Genomic DNA, 21,025 nt, shown 5'->3' on the forward strand with positions numbered 1-21,025 from the left:
ATTAAATTGTTAATCTTAGCGTTTGGCGGGCGAGTGATATATTGCCTGATATTATTTCTGTGAAGTAGTATGTATTTGTTAATAGAAATATATATATATATGTATTTATATAAATATTTGTATGCAAGTAGTGTAAATTATAAAAAGAACACTTTTTAAGGATAATTGAATGCAGCGCAGCAAGCGTTCACCTTATGGTGTCTGCCTTGACTTTTTGTTCTGAATGGCAAATACTTTTTGAGAGTGTTTTTCATGCAAAAATGCACTCGGATATTTGCTATTGCCCGTGGAGGGAGTACAGTGTTGTGTGCTTGCACAAGCCTGCCATGGCTAGGTTGAATGGCTGCAGTGCTTCTCAAGTGCCTACTCAAGAGTCAATTATGGTGTGGAGGCGTCAGTTTGTTGCATTTCTCTTGGAAATACTTCCATTCTATAGTAGATTTTGAATTTTTTGAATAGGTTTTGGAAATTTATCTGCCATTGGTTTAATTATCAGATCTTTTGCCTTTTTTGTGCAATAGTTAGGCCAAAGTTGTCTTGCTCATTTACACGGTTTTATGTATGTCTAGCAATTGAATTCATATTCGATTAGAACGAAAGTGAATTCGAGTGCTGAAGCTTTGAGTTTCTGTCTTGCCTAATCAATTTTCTTTGAAATTCGTTCTAATCTTTCCTTCGATATTCCTGTGAATCTGTATACGAGAGATTCAAATAGATTAAGGTACAGAGTGTCTTTACTATTACATTTAAATTTGATTGTCAAAATACATATATTCGCATTTTTTTTTCTACACATGTCTTGAGTTATTTAGTTCCTGCAGGCTTCGCAAACACCTTGAAGACGCTCGCATGGTTGCTCAGCTTTAGTGATTAAGGGGTTAGGTGGTTTTCTGAGGTTGAAAAAAAGAAGATTTTGACACTTTTTTTTTAGTATATAAAATCATATATTTTATTTAAACAATTCACTATATCTAAGATACATATATAAACAACCTCAACCTCATCTTCCTTGACGTCTCAAAAAAAAAATGCTCTTGCCGTGGACAGCATAACTTATTATTGGTTCATCTAAAACCAAAAAACCAAACGGATTTCGTTAGTACATGGATAAACCTCGGTGTTGTACGAAGGAAAAAAAATCAAAATTTAACAGGCTTTGAACCAAAAAACACATTTTTTAGTGAAATTTTCGACATACATTGGCTCACAAAAATAGTTGTAATTAAAAAAAAAAATTCCTTCATTCAATAACTAGATAATGTTATTTCAAAGATTTGTACAAAATTTTAACTAAATCGCTTTATAACTTTTCGAGTTATCGTGTCCGTGGGCGGAACTTCTGAAGGGTTTATCTCTTAGAATTTTACTCGGATCGACTTAAAATTTTAGGAGAGTATTTTAAACATACTGTACTATTTAATGAGACAAAAAAAAATCGATTTTTGAAATTTTCAAGCCCACCTAACTCCTTAAGTGATGCCAAGTTTCTCGGAATAAACACTTATTCTAACATCGCATTCCACCTTGTCAATATAAAGAGAAATGGCTTCTGAATGGCAAACGATGATTTATGACCACTACTTCTTATTTGCTTGGATCTCCTGGAAAACTGATATTTTGATACCCATAAGACATAAAATGTTATAGATTTCTTCAAAGAGCATACACTTGGGCAAAACTCGTATATTTAGCTCTTCACGATTCGTAAAATCCACAAATTGGAAACTCCACAATCCACATGGAAGGACTCCATCTTTTTGTCGATTTTAAAATTGCATTCGACAGCACGAGAAGGATTTGTCTATATGCCATAATGTCTAAGTTTGGTATCGCCGCGAAAATAATATGCCTCATAAAATGACGTTGCTCAGAACTTAATCACTCCGGTAGAATTTTTTATAAAAGCGTAAAATTGTTGGCGTATGCCGATGATATTGATATCATCTAAGTAGGCAACTGAGTAGTAAGGCTCTCATCATGCCCATCCTATCGTATGGCGCAGACGCTTGGACACCGAAAATTTCCGATGAGGAGTCCTTTGAAGTGTTTGAGAGAACGATTCTGAGGAAGATCTTTGCATGTTGGCGATGACGAGTATCGCAGGTGATGGAGCAACTGACGCCGGTTAGCACGAGAAAGAAATGACTGGCGTGCTTTGTTAAACTCGGCCAAAATCGTGTAAGCAGTTACGCGGCATTCAAGAAGAAGAATGATTCGTAGAGCATTCCAGGTAAAACTTCAGCCGTTCAGCGGTTAAAAGGTAAGTGAGAAAGATTATGGTTGAAAGTTCAAGTTGGATGTTTATCGCTTAGTCTTCCTTAGGCTTAGTGTACGGTCGTATCGGTCTTTTAAAACTACTACTTAAAATATTTTGAATGGTGCACCGTTTTTCTACATTCTCGATTTGGAATATTATAATTTTTTTATATTTCGAGTGCTAACAGAATACTTGTCTTGCAAAAACCCAGTCAGATTATTTAGGGTTACAGAATTATATCCTATCGCCAAATTTCGGCTAGAAAAACAAACACACATGTTAACTGAAAAAGTGAATGTAACCTCAGTTTGAAACCAACTTTAGGCAATTCAGTTTCTTTCTTCTTCAATGTATTTCGTCTAGTGGTTGTTAGCTTTGATGTTCTGAGCCAGTAAAATCGGTAAATTAGTTTCGTGCATGAACATAGTTTTTGTTTCGTTATACGAACTCTCTTAGCAAATTTGTGTAAGCAGAAGGTGCAGTAAGTCGATATTTTACATCCTTGCTACCTGGGTATTATACATTTGCTCATAGGTATAACTATTACATGTAATAGCTCAACAGATCCAGAGAAATAAGTGCAATCAAAAAAGAATACTAGGAATTTATAATTTAAAAAAGTGGATTAATTTTAAAATAGGTTCAGAAAGGTCTTTCAAAGGTGACGTTGCAATATCAGTAGTGACATTTCTCTTTAAGAGCAAATCGCAAAATTCGTGTTTCTTTACAGTGGAAATAAGCATTCAAAAGAGTCGACAATTCAAAGGTTGGTGACAAATTTTAAGAAACTGGTTGTGCCGAAGATTGAAAAAGGACTGAACGTTCTGTTGATGATATGGCTGCTGTAGCGCAAAGCGATGCTGAACAACCTTCGGCATTGATATCTCGATTAGGCATTCTTTAATCAACTGTTTGTCAGACTGTACCTGTAGACGTGCTCATGGTGGGCATATACATGATGTAATCTTTCACATATAATTGTTAGGAACTGTATTTTGAATAAAAATAGTGAAGCCTTAAAGTATCTAAATATTTACATATTTTATTTTAAGACAACATAAACAACCCAACCTAACCTTTAAAACAACATCTAGCGCGTTTTTTTGATACACCCTTTATAAATACTCAGTTCGCGATCAATTTATTAATTCTGTAATTACTCAACTTAACAATGTTCCCCCAAAGCTCTAACCATTTTCAAATTCAACATTTCCGTTCAGACAAATCCGTCAAGTTGTGATAAATATTGTATGCGGTAAGTAGTATTTTTTTAACTCTAGTTTTGTTGTTTACGCATATTTGTACATATGCTCCAAATATTCAAGTGAAACATATGTAAATGCTCATTTGACATGTGTTAATTTCAATTAAACACGCAAAATTCTATTTGATTTCTACTCTAGAGTGGCCTAGTAAAAAGATTGTGGGGATGGATACTCGTAAGTATTTCACATTCTGTCACAAATATTTGGAAAATTGTTTGCGGTTAGGGCAAATATTTTACGTTATTTATAGTGCACTTGTTATGCATAAATTAAGCAAATGTCAGATAAGATATCTACATACAAATACATATGTAACTACATACCAGCTATTTCGGTGCGAATTCGAACATGTCGAGGGCAAAATATGCGAGAAAAAATGAAAAAAAAATTCTAATAGAAATATCAGAGTAAGTGAAAAAATGGCATTTGAGTACAAAATAATCAAAAAAATAAATAAAATAAAATAAAATAGAATAAAAACAAATAAAATAGAATAAAATAGAACAAAATAAAATTAAATTAAATAAATATATAATATAGAAAAAGTTATGCAGCGCTGGAGGACAAAAATAAAAATACCTGGCCCGGAAAGTTCTCAATACACAATCGAAATAAACATTCGAAATGGCATCTTTCAAGGTGACTCGTTGAGTCCGCTCTGGTTTGTTCTCAGCATAAACCCTTAAGTCCCATCCTGAACGAGACGGGACATGGGTTTGTATTACAACACGGACAGTCTGGAAGATTCCGACTGAGCCATCTTTTTTACGTAGATGATTTGAAACTCTACGCCAGCAATTCCAGACATCTAGATAAGCTTTTGAGATGTGTTGAAACCTTCTCCAATGACATTAAAATGCCTATTGGACGTGATAAATGCCGAAAGATCACAATAGTTAAAGGTAAAGTGGTTTCTCGACATGTAACTGAGGAAAGTAGCGGACTCGACATATCAGAAATGGAGCCAGGGGAGGTATACAAGTATCTTGGAGTTATGCACAGCAGCATAAATACGATGCAAATGAGGAAAAATTTAGGAGAATTTAAAAGGCACCTTTACGCTGTCTGTAAAACCCAACTTAATGGGAAAAACCAAATCCACGCTATTAATTCATTTGTCGTCCCGGTGGTATCGTATAGCTTCGGAATTGTAAAATGGTCATCTACTGAAATAGAAAACCTACAACGAATAATACGTACAATTATGACTAAATACAAGTCACGTCACCCAAAAAGCTCTGTCGTTCGAATGATGCTACCTAGAAAAGCGGGAGGCAGAGGACAGATTGATGTTGGAGCACTGCATGACAAACTTATCTTGAATATATGTATAATAAAATAAATTAACCCAACTTTTTTCCGGAAATTAATTTTATTACATTTTTAGTGCTTACGTTTTTAGGTTAAATAATATGTGTATGTTTGCTCATTATAGATTCCAATATTTAATCGAGTATCTGAAATATTTCCTGGCGTTTATCAAAATCGCATGAAGTTTGATATTCTTGCATAACTAACACCTGATATTTCAGTGTCACGTGGCATCATGCCAGCGATGTTCAGTTTTGGCAAACGCTTCAAGCTTGAACTGGGCAATAAAAAGGCTTGAGAAAGGTTATCTAAAACAAAAACCATATACCAGAACATAAGAACCATAATATGGTAAACGGGCGAAACTCTCACCAAGGAAACTTGAACACAACTATAACAATAGAAGCATCGCTATCCTTACTGATATACAGACTGCAACCATGGCTCTCAACTCAACTGGTGCTGGAATGTTTTGATAAGCTTACTATCTTGGAATGATGATTGAATTGTCATCTTATCAAACTGGGAATATACTCCAATGAATTTTGCAGGTTCTGTACGGAGGAAGATGAAACCGCCAAACATAAGCTGGCATCGTGCCCAGCGCTGATACATAAGCGGATAGGCATATTTCACCAGAGGACGAAATAAAACTCAATAAAATAAGACAACTAAACGGACTTTCAAAAGTGACCTCCAAATGTCAGTAGTGAATAATTTCTACACACTATTTTTTTATGTCATCTTTAAAATTTGTCAAGTAGACAAATGTACAATTTTAAACGATAGAAAAACGCGTTAAAAAGCAATGGAAACTACCAAACTCAATGAATTACATACACACACTTTCTTTCCACGGGGTCACCGGCATAAAAACGCGAGCAAACAGCATTTTATATTAATTTGTGCTTCCATAATTCAATACACGGCACTTCGTTTTCATTAGGTTGTTTACTTTAAATCTCACAGATCACAATATTACCAAGCCATTCACCAAATTTTCACAAACATGTAATTTCTCTACCTATTTTTTGTTTTGTGTTGGAAAAGAGACTGATGTCACACCTTTCAAAGTCCCGAGAAATAAAGTACTTGTCTTAAGAAGACGCCACCTTGAGTATTCAATTCGTCTTAAGCGAAGACTGCGTGGATTTTTTTATAGCTAGCCGAAATTGCACAATCCTTTCACACATATTTACTCACTCGATCAATCAGTCGTTGTTCAGGCGGCACTGAAGTGTCATTGGTTAATTTTTTTCATAAATCACCAACACAATCTCCCATGTTACGTCAACCTATCAGCTGACTTTGTCAAATTCGCACAGAGTCGAATAACGGTCTACTAAAGAGCACACCTCTAAAAATCTTTTCAGCATGCACACCATCGTCCAATCAGTCGTTGTTCAGACGCCATCGAAGAAACATGAGCAGTGAATGTGCTGATTTTTTTCGTATATCACCAACACTCTCAGTTTTTTCGTAAACAACCTGTTGGTCGGGGTTATCCCCGATTACGTTGGTCGAAGAGCTGATTCTTTTAAATTCGCTGAAAGCCGGTTAACGGTCTGCTATTAGCCATATCTTCTGAATTTTTTCACCTTTGAACATGTACTTAAATGTTTTTCTTGAAAAATTGTGCACAACATTAGTTTTCGTATCGTTGTTTGATTACTGGTATTAAAGCCCTAATTTTTCTTTAATTGCTTGAGAAAATATTTACCTGCCTCTCCATCGAATTTGGCTTGTGAGTAATTAATTCTTCATTGCCACTTTGAGTATTGAATAATTAGTACAGGATGGGCCATAGAGCGTTTGCTTTTTGAACCACCTATTTTTTTGAGAATGGTAACACAAATGTCATGTCAAATGTGTTCATAATTTACTTAAAGGTTTGACATTTACGAAATGGAACGCTATACGCTTGAACAAAATTGGGAAATATTGAAAACCTATTTCCAAAGTGGTGAGTCTTCTTCTTCTTCCGCGGTTACAGTAAATGACGAGCGTTACCGTGACATGCTCAACGAGTTTTTGTTTCCAAAAATTGAAGAGGATGACATGGACGACATTTGGTTTCAACAGGACGGTGCAACTTGTCACACTGCCAAAGTTACACTCGAAACTTTTGGCTACCGTTTTTGAAAACCGAATAATCAGCCGAAATTCCGATATCAATTGGCCGCCTCGGAGCTGTGATTTAAGCCCATTGGACTATTTTTTGTGGGGAGCCGTTAAGGACAAATGCTATGCGAACCATCCAGAGACGATTGATGCTTTAAAACACGAAATCGAAGTTGTCATTAATGAAATTGGAGCCCAAACAATCGAAAATGTGCTTAAAAATTGGGTTGATCGAATGGCCTACTGTAAAGCCAGTCGTGGCAGTCATTTGAACGATATTATTTTTCATTCATAAATGACAATGTTCAATCTTCAAAATAAAAAAAAAAGTTTGAAAAAATATTGATTACTTTTTTGTATTGCCGATTCAAAAAGTAATTTTTACATGGCCCACCCTATAGATACCCACGAATAAAAAACAGTTTTTGTGCAGTTTTTGAATAACTTTTTTACTAAATAAAAAAAAAATATTTTGAGTGACTGAAATCTTTGTTTGTTTGTTTGTTTGCAAATGCAGCTCTTTGGTACACAAATGTCAAATATGATTGATGTGCGACGCTATTTGTAAAAATTATAAATCTTCCGATAGTGTGATTGATTTTGCGCCACCTTGTATATGCCCAATATATAATATAATTCGGTGAAAACTTTCAGACTTTTCATAAGTTTTGCACAAAGTTTGAAAAAAAACGATAGGTATTGTTTTGTTGCATGAGTTAAAATTTTATAAAAAAATAATCGACACTAAACAAACAAATGTCACATAGCCAAAAATGTTGCACACCTATTTTATTGTGCCTCAGTTTATTTTTGAGCTGAAACTAATGAGACTGAAACTTTTGCTTATGCTTTATGTACTAATAAAAATATTGGAGTTTTAAGAAAGCATTACTTGCTTATTAATTAGACCCTTTAAAATGTCCGCTTCGGTTCCGCCTGAAATTGGATGCAGTTCGGTTCGGCCTCAAAAATCGATGTTCGGTTGCCTACCTAAATTGCATAAGTAATATTGGACTTGTCTTAGAAAGTAGGAGTATGAATTCATCTAGAACTTTTGGACAAGTCGAACCACAACAAAATAAACTCGATTTAAGATCCTTCATATGCAGAAATATTGCCAAAAACCGTCGTTGCATTTAGCTCTAATACCTTTGATTTAAGGTTTTGATGAGTTTCACTAATTTATAATAGGTCTATTTATAAGTTCGTGCGGTTTTACAACAGATGGCGTAACTTGATTATTATTCCATCGATCCACATTTCCAAACATTCATTGGAGAGCTACTGTCGTAAGGCACAAACGTCAGTATAAGTTTTTTATTTGAAGCGTAAACAACAATATTTTTACCACACTTGAAAATGTCGAATTTCGTGCCAAATAATGTGTTTTTGCGGGGAATTCTTCTTCATTATTTTAATATGAAGAAAAAAGCAGCCGAAAGTCATCGTATCTTGGTGGAAGTTTATGGTGAGCATGCTCTATCTGAGCGAACGTGCCAGAAGTGGTTTGCACGCTTTAAAAGTGGTGATTTTGGCTTGGAAGACGAAGAACGCGAGGGTGCGCCGCCAAAGTTCATGGATACCGAATTGGAGGAATTGCTCGATCAAGATCCGGCTCAAACGCAAGAAGAGGTTGCAAAAACTTTGGGAGTTGATCAATCAACCATTTCCAAACGTTTAAAAGCCATGGGAATGATCCGAAAGGTAGGCCATTGGGTGCCGTATGAATTGAAGCCAAGAGACGTTGAACGCCGTTTTATGGCATGCGAACAACTGCTTCAGCGGCACAAAAGAAAGGGTTTTTTGCATCGAATTGTGACTGGCGATGAAAAGTGGGTCCATTACGACAATCCAAAACATCGGGCAACGTATGGATACCCTGGCCATGCTTCAACATCGACGTCGGCGCAGAATATTCATGGCCTGAAGGTTATGCTGTGTATCTGGTGGGACCAGCTGGGTGTTGTGTATTATGAGCTACTGAAACCGAATGAAACGATTACGGGGGATGTCTACCGACGACAATTGATGCGTTTGAGCCGAGCACTGCGAGAAAAACGGCCGCAATACGCCGATAGACACGACAAAGTTATTTTGCAACATGACAATGCTCGGCCACATGTTGCACAAGTGGTCAAAACGTACTTAGAAACGCTCAAATGGGATGTCCTACCCCACCCGCTGTATAGTCCAGACCTTGCGCCATCCGATTACTATCTCTTCCGATCGATGCAACATGGCCTGGCTGACCAGCACTTCCGTAATTACGATGAAGTCAAAAAATGGATCGATTCGTGGATTGCGGCAAAACCGACCGAATTTTTCACAAAGGGAATCCGTGAATTGCCAGAAAGATGGGAAAAAGTAGTAGTAAGCGATGGACAATATTTTGAATATTAAATTTGTAACCATTTTACGTCAATAAAGTTTCAAAAAACCGCACGAACTTATTCATAGTCCTATTAAGTATCATATATATGCATGATTGGATGCTTAAAAATTAGAAATTATAATTATAAAAAATAAAAAAGTATAAAAAAATAACATGAACGACGTTAGCTCTGGGTGGTACCAAATATCAGAGTATAAAAACTGAAAAAAATTATCATTAGAAATTCGCACCACATGTAAAACCGATTTTTCTATTTACATTTTACACCCAAGTATTGCTTGAATGCCTAAGGCTAAAAACTATTTTTTGATTATTTTGAGAATGCGAGATTTTCAAAAACAAAGGTAAACGTTTTTTTGGACATTTTTGCAAAACTTATTGGCCGTTGATGACCACTGTGCAGCCTGACTAACAATAAAGAAGACTAGTTATCAAAAAAAAAAAGTTATTTTTGTACAAATCTAAATTTTTTTATTTCTTTCCTTAATTAACTCAGCGGACTTATTTACACTTTGAAGATTTTTCCGCTTCTTTTGCGTGAATTGCATAGTAGAAAAATCTTGACGATAACACAATATTTATGTGCTCGTATATAAACATTAAATCACAGGCATATTATTAATTTTTACAACTCGACTTAGTTCATTAAATAAATAATATGCGCAGTCTTGGTCACTAACCGTATGAATAGAGACTTAAAAGACTTAGATGCATTACAACTAAAATACATTAAAAAATTTACGCTTAAAACTAATCTCATATCTGTCTCTAAGCGCTAATCTAATTAATATTCCAAATGATTGGCTGCTATGACAATTGGCCGTAGATGGGCTCCGAGTAGTAGAGCGTGGGCACACCCATACCCACCGTATATGGTTCGGTGGGTGCGCGTGACGCTTGCAAGCTACGTTTTGAGTGTTTTTTATATCTGCAATGATAAAAAAAAGTAAAGTGAATATGATTGCCTTTCATCTACAAAACCACATAATACTTCTTCTTCAGACAACACGCCGTACACGCCGCCACAATGGCTGCAAGCCCAATAAAGGCCGCAAGTATGACTAGCCACGTGCCCGCCGAGGTCATCAAATTCGCCGCCACTGGGAACTTTCGCACCGAACACATTTCCACCTCACTCACGCCATACTCCACATACACATCGAACAATTCTTGTTTCATCTGTTCGGAATGCATTAGTTTGTGCATCTCCTGCAACGAGATTGCCGCGCCATTTTTGAATACTTGGAAGCAGGAGCTTGTTGCTGTAAAGTCCAGTGTGTAATCGGCGCGCGTCAGCACCTGCGTATCAAGTATGTGCAATTCTAAGTTGAGCGGTTTCAATTTCTGTTGCAGCTTCTCCTGGAATGGCCGTATAATGCTTTGTATCTCGGCTGGCGGGCGCGCAAAAACAAATTTCAATAATGATTTGTCACGTATAACGAAAATCTTCAAGTTGTTAAAAGTATGCCGTTTTGTACGTTCCGAATTATTGGCGCGTATCTTCATGTGGAAGTACCCATCTACGTAGTCGGCGAATGAGCCACCCGTACGCAGCTCGCCCGTTTGATTGTTGAGTGTGAAGAGGTTCTTCAGTGGTCTGGAGTCGATTTTGCGCGTGCGCTTATAAAATTGTGGCACGAAGGTAACATTGTCGATGGAGTAGACCACCGGTTGAGCTTCAGCATCGCGATCGCTTGCTTGCACCGTTGTGATAACGGTATCGACGGGCACATTTATACGTATGCCAATGGATGCGTCCTTATGAGCGAATTGCAGCAAATTGTCATCTATGTCGATCACTTTGATAGTGATTTGAATGAGTGAGAGATCATTACGCTCATATTCGTCCCCAATGAATTGGTAGTTAGGTGCACCATATTTTAAACACTTCACCGTTAACGTATACGCGTCCACTGATTCTCTGTCAATCGGTTTTGTGGTCTTAATAACAGCCACATTTTCCTTGGTACGTTCGATGGTGAACACGTCTTCGTTATTGCCTTCGATTATTGCATAATCGATGAGTGCATTATCACCCACATCCTCGTCGATAGCGCTTACATTGCCAGCAGTAGTGCCTTCAGGCTCCTCTTCAAGAATGCTGAAGAGCACAGGCACTGCATCCTGTAAGTAAATAAGTCATATTGGTGAAGTGTAGATATACTTGTGACGATAAAAGTCTTACAATTTCTCGGACAAAATGTGGTTCGTGATCGTCTACATCCAACACCGTAATCTGTAGTATGCGTGTTACCGACTGCCGTGGCAGACCATCATCCGAAACTTCCAATATTATATTGTATAAATCTTTTTCTTCGCGATCCAAGATCTGTCGAGTCGTTATAAGCCCGGTTTTTTCGTCAATTGCAAACGCTTCAGCGTCTGGTGTATCCTGCAAAATTGTATAGGACAGCATGCCCGAAGGCGTGTTTGGATTGTCGGGATCACTAGCTACAACTTGAAATACCGGCGCACCGATTGGTGAGTTCTAAAGTGGAGAAAAAAATAAAAAAGAAAATAAAACCTGCATTCTCGAATTTCACTAAAATTATACGAGGTATGACTAATACATAATGAGACTGACACTGCTATAGAGGAAGTACACAAATATGCGTCAAACGCTGGCGATTGTCAGCTGCTGAAGCCTTCTCTCTTGAATGAAGTACCACTCGCACCTTTAAACAGATTAGCAGAACCATAGTCTTTGTGCGTATTAGAGCTGCTTTTTGATTTGAGCAGAACATTATCGTGAAATTTCGCATTAAGCTTGGAAAGCCCGTTAATAAAATTTTTAGTTTATTAAATGTTCTGATTCTTTCCAGAATAGCCGGAGTGGTCTTGCATGTCAAAAAACGGTTAACAATATCAATAAAATTGGTAACCTGGATTCAGGAAGGGCAAACTATAAGGCAAAATTATTACATCCACATTTTTGCTGAGTATCATGGAATAATAGGGAAAACCCAATCCAAATTATTCATTGACAACTCATGGGGTTTCTATTAAGAAGATGCGCGGGATATTCTGCATAGCCAGCATCAAAGTATTGGTCCACACACCTTATTAGGTAGAGATTGCACTGTGCGTTTTCGAACTGATTCTCAACGTAAAAATTATATTGATTGAAAGGAAGAAGTATTGAGTCAGTTGAAGTTGTCAAAGATCATGCGGTATGCAGCTTGATGAAGCTGGCAGTGTATTTAAATGCAAAATAGTTTCGAACCACTTGAGATTCGCGTGGTAGAAATAGAGGACGCTTGTATATTGAAGATGATAAAAAATAAATTTGTATGAAATTAAAATGAAATATTTTACATCCTCAGTCTTTTTATTTAATACCCACACCTCGTTGTCGTTCTTACCTCTGTTACATTCGCCATTTGTCCCACTTTGGGTGCCACAAAGTATGGTATGCCATCATTTGCACTCACATCACCTATATAGACAATGACTGACACATCATTGGACAGCGACTCCTGCTTCGGCACCTGATTGCCGTTATCTTGTGCCCGTACTACCAACTCATAAGGTTGTGAACGACCCTTACCAGTCAGCTCACGTTTTGTCTTTAGTTCCCCACTTTCCGCATTTATCTTAAACAAATCGTTTGCATCACCCTCATCCAGCAACTCATAGCGCACTTCACCGCCTGGTCCATCGTCCGGATCGTTAGCGTATACTTTCAGCACGAATGCATCTATAGGCGCATTTTCCGGTATTACCCCTGTATAGTTGCGCTGGCTGAATTCTGGCGTATTGTCGTTGACATCCAACACATCTATTGTTAGCTCGACGGTACTTTGTTTGGCATCGGTCGGCGCACCGGGTGAGTCTTCTGCCTTCACTTGTAGGTGTATGTGTGGTGTGCGCTCGCGATCAATCGTTTGATTTGCGGCTACCACGATTTCACCAGTAGTGCTGTTTATCTGAAAGAGTTCAGCATATTCGCCCTGCAATGAATAGATGATCTTGTGATAGCCGAGTCGTGCATCGCGCTCATTTAACGCTGCATCTTTATCGTAGGCCTTGACGTGCACTACTTTTTCAGGATGCATTTTATTTTCTATGATTGTGGCTTTGTATGCTGGCGCCTCGAATGTGGGACTATTGTCGTTAACGTTTTCTATTGTTATATTAACTCTGGTAATAGTTATACGTTGTCCATCGGCTGAAGTGGCTTTCACCTGAAAATCGAATTCCGTTTCACCAACTTCGAGCCCTTCATAATCCAAACGCTTCTTGAGTATGATTTCCCCACTGCGCTCATTAATTTGGAAGTATTCTAGTTCGGTGGGTTCAACCAGCTGGAAACTTGTAATCGCCGTATGTGTGACAGGGTCATCGGCTTGAAGTATGAAAAGCGCACTATCGATGGGCATTTCCTCCTTCACGATTATATGTATCACTGGTTTCGAACTACTCCAGCCTTTGTTTTTAAATACTGGATTTGTGTCTTTGAAGGATTGCACATAAATTGTTATTTCAGTTGTATCGATCTGCCCCTCTGGATCCACTTCTGCATTGAGGTCACGAACTTGCACGGTGAATGTGACCACAGCGGCAACATCATGACGCAACGTACTATTCACAAATATTTCACCAGTCACACTATCGATGCGGAAAGCTTCCTCGGACTTGTAACTGCTGCGATTCGCTATACTGACACCGGCTTTGGTGGTAGCTCTCACGACACCGGTTATGCTATATTCCAGCTTAGAATAGAGATCCTTATCGATTGCACGTACTTTGAGTATACTCTCACCCACTGCGGTGCGTTCAGAGACGTAACCCGCATAGCTGGCGTGTTCGAACTTTGGCTTTTCGTCATTTATATCTTTAATATTTACATAGACTGTTGTGGTGGCGGTTTCAGGAATGGGCATGCCAGCATCTACAGCGTTTACAGTTATCTCAAAACTATCCATGTTGGCATCGCGATCGATGTGTGCATGCAAAGAAACTGTAATAAGACCGGTGCTGGAAAAAAGTAGTAATGAAAAATAACTGTTATTTGAGTTTAGCTTAGCAATAATTCATTTGCTGCAAAGCACTTTCTATCCTGTTCTAAATCTGGTAGGGAAGCAAGTGGCCGTCGCTTTACTACTTAGACTTAATAATATGGCGCTATGGAAGACCCGGCGGATCCACCGCACTACTTATATAGTATACGTAGTTATAATCAAGAAATCGACTACTCTTTCCCTGCGCCCACCTTCGACAGGCTCTTCAAGACTAATATCCCGTCAAGAAGAGAGTGGCACACTCAAAGACCAGGGAAAAGAGGTGAAATAAATTTTCACACGGATGGATCCAGCTAGCAAGTAAAGTAGGCTATGCCGTTTTTTCAAAATACTCAGCCATAATGGAGATATTTGTGTACCCCTATACACACGTCGTAACAAAAACTACGATAAATATATTCCCGGATAGTCAAGCGGCCATCACAACAATGGAGGCAGTTATACTAAGATCAAAGGTTGCTCAGGAATTCATGGCAGCTCTAGATGATATTAGTACTGTCTTCAAGGTCAGTCATATATGGGTTCCGGGACACAGAGGTACTTAAGGAAATTTCAGGGCTGCTTGAAAAGAGAGGTAATACTGAAATTCCTATAGCAACTTGCAAATTAAGGATAAAAAATATTATTTTCCAGAATACCAATAGGTCATGGAGAGGAGAAAATACGTGTGTTACAACCACTCTAAGTTGGCCGCAAATTGATAAGAGAAGATCAGGAGAATTGCTTAACCTCTCAAGAGAGAATATCTCGAAGACCGTGGCTTGTGTCACCGGTCATTGGCTGTTAGGTAGGCACTCTTCTAGGCTAGGAATATTTTCTCATGAATACTACAGAAGTTTTAGATACATAAAAGAGGAAGAAACAGTAGAACACCTCCTCTGTAATTTTCCAGCTAGGAGTAGATCAAGGTTGTTAGAAAAACACTCTTTTGCCTTTCTTATGGAACTATCTGGTGATGGGATAAGACCTATCCTACGCTTCATAAGAGATTCTAAATGGTTCCAGTGATGAATAAACACTGAGGTTCCTGTATTACACAGTGGACCTACACTGTCTAAGTGAGTTGGATATTCTACACCGACGGCCACTAAAACCGAACCTAACCTAAAACACTTTCTGGCTGGTTGAAAACTGCGCTTTACTGTATGCCAAGTCTTATAAAGGAGAAAGATTGTTCAATTTGGAGCTATTTGCATTGAGCAATGCCATACAAAATTATTGCTGTCCGTGTTGCTCCTCCAAAGTATCACTCTTCATCCATAAGTCATTAATATCTCGACGCATATATGGACATAAATTCTAACACGTGCAATATAGAAAGTATTAAAAGTAGCAAAGTGTAAACTCTACAACTAAAACTTTCCGTTCTCAACTTTTAATCTCGTATAGACAAGCCACATTTTATCGTTCTCCGTTTTCTCTTTTTTACACTAGTGGAACTGCATTCCTCGGCCAAGTATATATATACGATCAAGTATTCTGAGCATTAAATATGAGCCCTAATGAAACTACCTCAACAAATTCGGACTAAGGATTCTTCATTGTTAAGGTGCTTTCGAGCGTTATAACAGGTTCTCTAACTTTTTGGTTTTCCAAACGATCTTGCAGTTCCCTAGAATGCAACTTTAGTAATAAACTCTTCTTACACTTCATCAATTTCGAAATTATCGTTTGCTCCCACAATACGATATCTCAGCAGTTCATCGAGTCCATCCGGATCATGTGCCGAAACTGTGGTAACATTATAGCCAGCAGGAGCATTTTCCGGTATTGAAACGCGGTAACTCGGTGGACCAAGTACAGGCACGTTTTCGATGTTTTGGAAATGCCCCTTGAATATGGGGCGTTGATTACCGCTAATGCCAACCCGTATTAAGACGCGTGTTGTATTGATTAATGGAGGAACGCCTGTAAATATGAGAAAACCGTAAAGTAGTTTTGCTAACATTTTTAAAACCTACCTAACATTTTTTAAAACTTACCAAAGTCGGTTGCCGAGATAACCAACTCGTATTCGCCACGTTCCGTGTCCATAGATTTTGCAACTTTATGCAACGTTATCTCGCCCGTGTCTTCATCTATCTGGAAGACATTTCCGGAAATACTGTTCTCAGAGACAATCGCATATTTGACACGTCCACCGCCCTGCGTGGGCCCATCGTAATCATGTGCGCGTATGAAGAACTGTGGCTCGAAAGTTGCAGTACCCTCACGTATAATGCGCGTATATTCATCACTTTCGAATATCGGATAGTTGTCATTGACATCCAACACATCTACGTAGAGGATTGCATTCGACTCGCGGCCACCACCATCCATAGCTACTACAGTTAAACTGTAACTGTTTTGCTTCTCGTAATCCAATGATTTCAGCACATGGAAGCCACCCGTTTCGGGATGCACGTAAAAGTTGTCCGAACCAAAGCCTTTCAACAAATAAGATATTTTACCAAACTCATTTGAGTCTTTATCGGTAGCCTTGAATACACCGAACTCTTCATTGATTGTAGCGTTTTCCGGTACAACGAAACGATAAGTATTTTGTTCGAAGATGGGAGAATTATCATTGATGTCTTGCAGGTTGACTTGCACCCTCGCTTTAGATTTTTCCTCGCCATTCACTGAAGCTACCAACTCAAAGTCAAACTGTCGCAGCTCCGGATCCTCAACATCATAATCGAGTTTCGTGGAATTTAATATACGTACGACCACAGGTGTGCGCCCTTGCGCTTCCCGAGGACTAACTGCGAAAATTCCTTTCGAATTTTTGACATCACGCAACGTCAATTCGTAACGGCTATTCTCAGCCATATCACGATCGTCCACAAATACCGATAAACCTGGCAGTGCCATACCTTTTTCCAAATTTTCTGGTATGGAGATGTTAAAGAAATTCTCATTGAACTCTGGTATGTGATCATCTACATCGGTGACAACGATCGTAACACGAGTAGTAGAGTAGTCTGCTTGTGGCTGGCCATCGACTAGTTCAGTGGCGCGTACGGTAAACACATAAACGCCACCATTTTGTAATATCTCTGGTTTCTCACGATCCAAAGGTACATTTGTGGTTTTCAATACAGCTGTGCCCTCTTTTGGGTCGCCGAATGGCTCCAATTTGAAATGTCCGAATATCTCATCGTCAAGCGAAAGCGTGATATCACGTGGTATGCCAACATCACCGTCAATCGCCTTAATGGTTAAAACGTTAACATCAGCTGCTGTATTCTCCGCAACCGTAGCAGAGTATGGAGCATTCGTGAAGATCGGTGGTTGATCTTGTACATCGATTACGGTGATCGAAACGCTGGCGAATGAGGTTAATCGATTGTCCAAAGCGCCGTCAGAAGCCGCCACAGTCATTATGTATGACGGGCGGCTCTCGTAATCTAATGGCTTCTTTAGCGTAACGCGCGCAGTGTAATTTCCATCGGCAATGCGTTCCGCGCGCACATCGAAGGTATCACAGATATCGTTTTCCTACGGGAAGTGAAACGAGTGCGTAAAAAAGTTTTATTTTTGAAATTACTTCATTTTAACTAACCTGCACACATTTGATTGTCAAAACTGCATTGATACCCTCATCACGATCGATCGCAATAATACGTGGCTTGATTTCCAATTCACCACCCACCTCCAGCGATTCGCTAACACTTGACGAATAGGGACGCCCAATGAAGGTCGGATGATTGTCATTGTAATCGCGCACTGGAATTTCCCGTCGCAGCGAGACCGTATTCGGTTCAGTGCCATAGATGCCCTCATCTGTAATGCTAATGATCACTTCAATGGTGTCTTGCGTTTCGCGATCAAGTTCTTGTCGCAGGCGCACAACACCTGTTTCACGGTCAACTGAGAACACTGGCCCAGATATGCTGTACTTTAAGCGGCTGCCCTCTGGGTCGATACCTGAAACAAAGGGAAAGAAGAAAAATAATGAGTAACGAACATGTGAATTAGGGCAGCTAACGCAGATTTGGTTTTCTGATAAAGTTGTCATTCGCGTATAAATTCAGTGATGGGAAGTGCGCGTTAAAACCACGCCGGGTAGCAATTCTATTCTACCAGTACCAAGTTATAGCCATTTGGAAGAAATACACAAATATATTAAGGCGAGACAAATTATATGGGAATAAAAATTTGTATAATCTTTTTATAAATTTTTGTCAAATGAAAAAAAATTTGCTACTGTAGACACATAAATGTATAAAACAGGTTGTCTAAAAAAATCGATAACAAACTTCGGCAAAGTAGAAGTATTTTATCATTCCTCGACTAGAATCATTCGTGGAAAGGTTAATTTTGCAGTTTTCTAGTGTCCCCCTTTCCCCTATTATGGAGTTCTCTCAATTTCTATGGGATCAACAGAGTTGTACACATTTTCTGGCGGCAATTTGTATTGTTTTCTTTAGTATCTATAACTGTTAGCAGAGTTGGAAATCAACCAGTTTGCCAGATGGTACCAGTTCATATTTTATCATTCTTCTCCTTCTTCTTGATTGGTGCGATAACCACTTATTTTAACCGAGTTTAACAAAGCGCGCCAGTCGTTTCGTGCTAACCGGCGCCAGTTAGATACATCAAGTGTAGCCAAGTCCTTCTCCAACTGATCTTTCCAATGTAGAGGAGGTCGTCCTATTTCTCTGCTACGACCAGTTGGTACCGCATCGAATACTTTCAGAACCGGAGCGTTCGTATTCATTTGGACGACATGACTCAGCCAGCAAAGCCACAGGTTCTTTTTTCGCTGCGCTATGGATATGTCGTCGTAAAGTTCATAGAGCTCATTGTTCCATCGCTTGCGATATTCGCTGCCACCAACGTGTAAGGTCCAAGAATCTTCCGCAGGAGTATTTTTCTCTCAAGGAACGTCCATCTTCATCGTCCAAGCTTCAAATTTTTTCATTCAAATACCAAATATATTGCCATACGTTCCTCGGCGTCAAACATGGATTTTATATAGTTTGAGAATCAACCTTTAACCCTACAGTAGTCGCGCCCCTGAAACTGACGTAATTGGTCGCACGGTCTACATATGTAATCCATTTTAAAATTAAAAATACGAAAGATAAATATTTAATTCTTCCATTGCTTTTGTCTTAAATATTCTTCTTATTGTTTAATTTATTAATATTAAGGAAAACTAACATAAATGAACTTTCTGTTTTTACATAAAATAATTAAAAACCAAAACTTCATTTTTTAACAAAAAATTAAGATACTTCACAAAAGTATAAAATATATATAAAATAACCAGAAGATAATTGAGATGTTTTAATTGTTTTCGAAACATGACGAACATATAGTCTTGGAATGATCAGGACAAATGCGTTTATTGCAAGCGTTACACACTTTACGGGTGCTTTTATTACGGGCCCTTCCACAATCGTAGCAACGATCGACGTAGTTATTGTGCGTTGGACTTTGATGAGTTACAACTTGTGAAAGATGCAGGAAGTCTTTTATTTTAAATGTCAGTGTTCTAGGTAGCGTGGTAAGTGTTAATCTTTGGGGAACCAGTGGTTTCATCCAAGACAAGGCTAAGTCTATGAGAAAATCACGCCTTTTGACACATTCATAGTTACTGTTTGCAGTGTAAATGCATAATGCGTTGAGAGCACTGAGGTTTACAAGATTATAGAACTTAGTCAGCGGCCACCTTCTCGAATTCCTAGGTAAGTCATAAAGAGAACACATCTTGTCAACCAGATCAACGCCATTTTTAGTGCGATTATACTCGTAGTATGTTATTATTTCCGGTTTCCGTTGATCTCCGGTATCAGAATCAATCGCTGTATTGCTGTGCATTGTAGACATGGCTATTACCACTTTGTTGGCTTTTAGTACATAAGAAACCAGAGTATATGGAGAGTGAAATCCAAATCTTGAGGAGCATATTGGATTGCCTATAGCTTTTCTAAATTCCCGGGGAACTTCTCTTTTATCTTTTCGAACGGTAGCAACCATTTTAATTCCATTATCAAATCATTGCTTTGCTATTTTCAGAGAGAAAAACCAATTGTCCATAGTAATATTGATATGACTATTCAAAATTGGTTGCACCATTCTCATCACGATATCAAATCTCTGGTTGCTTAACCGAAATGGACCTTCGGGTTGTTGGCCGGCGTAAATTTCTAAGTTATAGGTATATGGGTAATGAACATCTACAAGTGCAAAAACTTTCAGTCCATACTTAGCAGGTTTATTTGGAGTATACTGCCGAAAAGAACAACGCCCTCTGAAGGACAAGAGTTGTTCGTCCAAAGTCATTTCAGCAGAGTAGCATACATATGCAAATATTATCAGAAAAGTTCCACAAAATTGTAAAATGAAAAAGTATGCCAAAAGTCCACTTTTCTTTACAAAGTATAACTAGCTATTAGCATAAAACCTAATTTAAAATACTTACGTAATCGGTCGCGCGGTATACATACGTAGACCATGAGTTTCACGAACCTCTAGCGATACAACTGCATTCGACAATTAACAGCGGAACACTGAGAGTGACTCTCTATTTGTTACTTACAAGTAGCAAAAATCTCCGATGAAATCGATGCAAGATTTTCAAGAAATTTAAAATTTAACAATGGTGGATTATATATGTAGACCGCGCGACTACTGCAGGGTTAACAAATGGAAATTCTGCTCATGAAAT

The 21,025-nt window shown here is 38.4% G+C and overlaps 1 protein-coding gene across 2 annotated transcripts in view; it reads right to left on the reverse strand.

The window, feature by feature from the left end:
* Positions 1–9,756: 9,756 nt before the first annotated feature.
* Positions 9,757–21,025, reverse strand: part of LOC128862177 (cadherin-23) — a 50,227-nt gene continuing 38,958 nt past the window's right edge. Inside the window, exons 1-8 of one of the 2 annotated variants that reach the window (XM_054100650.1) lie at positions 20,780–20,851; positions 17,912–18,276; positions 16,350–17,847; positions 16,014–16,275; positions 12,709–14,323; positions 11,532–11,834; positions 10,338–11,470; positions 9,758–10,274 (exon numbers count right to left, since the gene is read on the reverse strand). In XM_054100650.1, coding sequence (XP_053956625.1) covers positions 10,154–10,274; positions 10,338–11,470; positions 11,532–11,834; positions 12,709–14,323; positions 16,014–16,275; positions 16,350–17,847; positions 17,912–18,276; positions 20,780–20,813 — 5,331 coding nt within the window. In that variant the 5' untranslated portion in view covers positions 20,814–20,851 and the 3' untranslated portion in view covers positions 9,758–10,153. Of the gene's footprint in view, positions 10,275–10,337; positions 11,471–11,531; positions 11,835–12,708; positions 14,324–16,013; positions 16,276–16,349; positions 17,848–17,911; positions 18,277–20,779; positions 20,852–21,025 lie in introns of those variants that run through there. The other variant, XM_054100647.1, reaches the window with a different exon arrangement.

This window comes from Anastrepha ludens, chromosome 4 (genome assembly GCF_028408465.1).
Source record: "Anastrepha ludens isolate Willacy chromosome 4, idAnaLude1.1, whole genome shotgun sequence".
NCBI classification, from domain to species: Eukaryota; Metazoa; Arthropoda; class Insecta; order Diptera; family Tephritidae; genus Anastrepha; species Anastrepha ludens.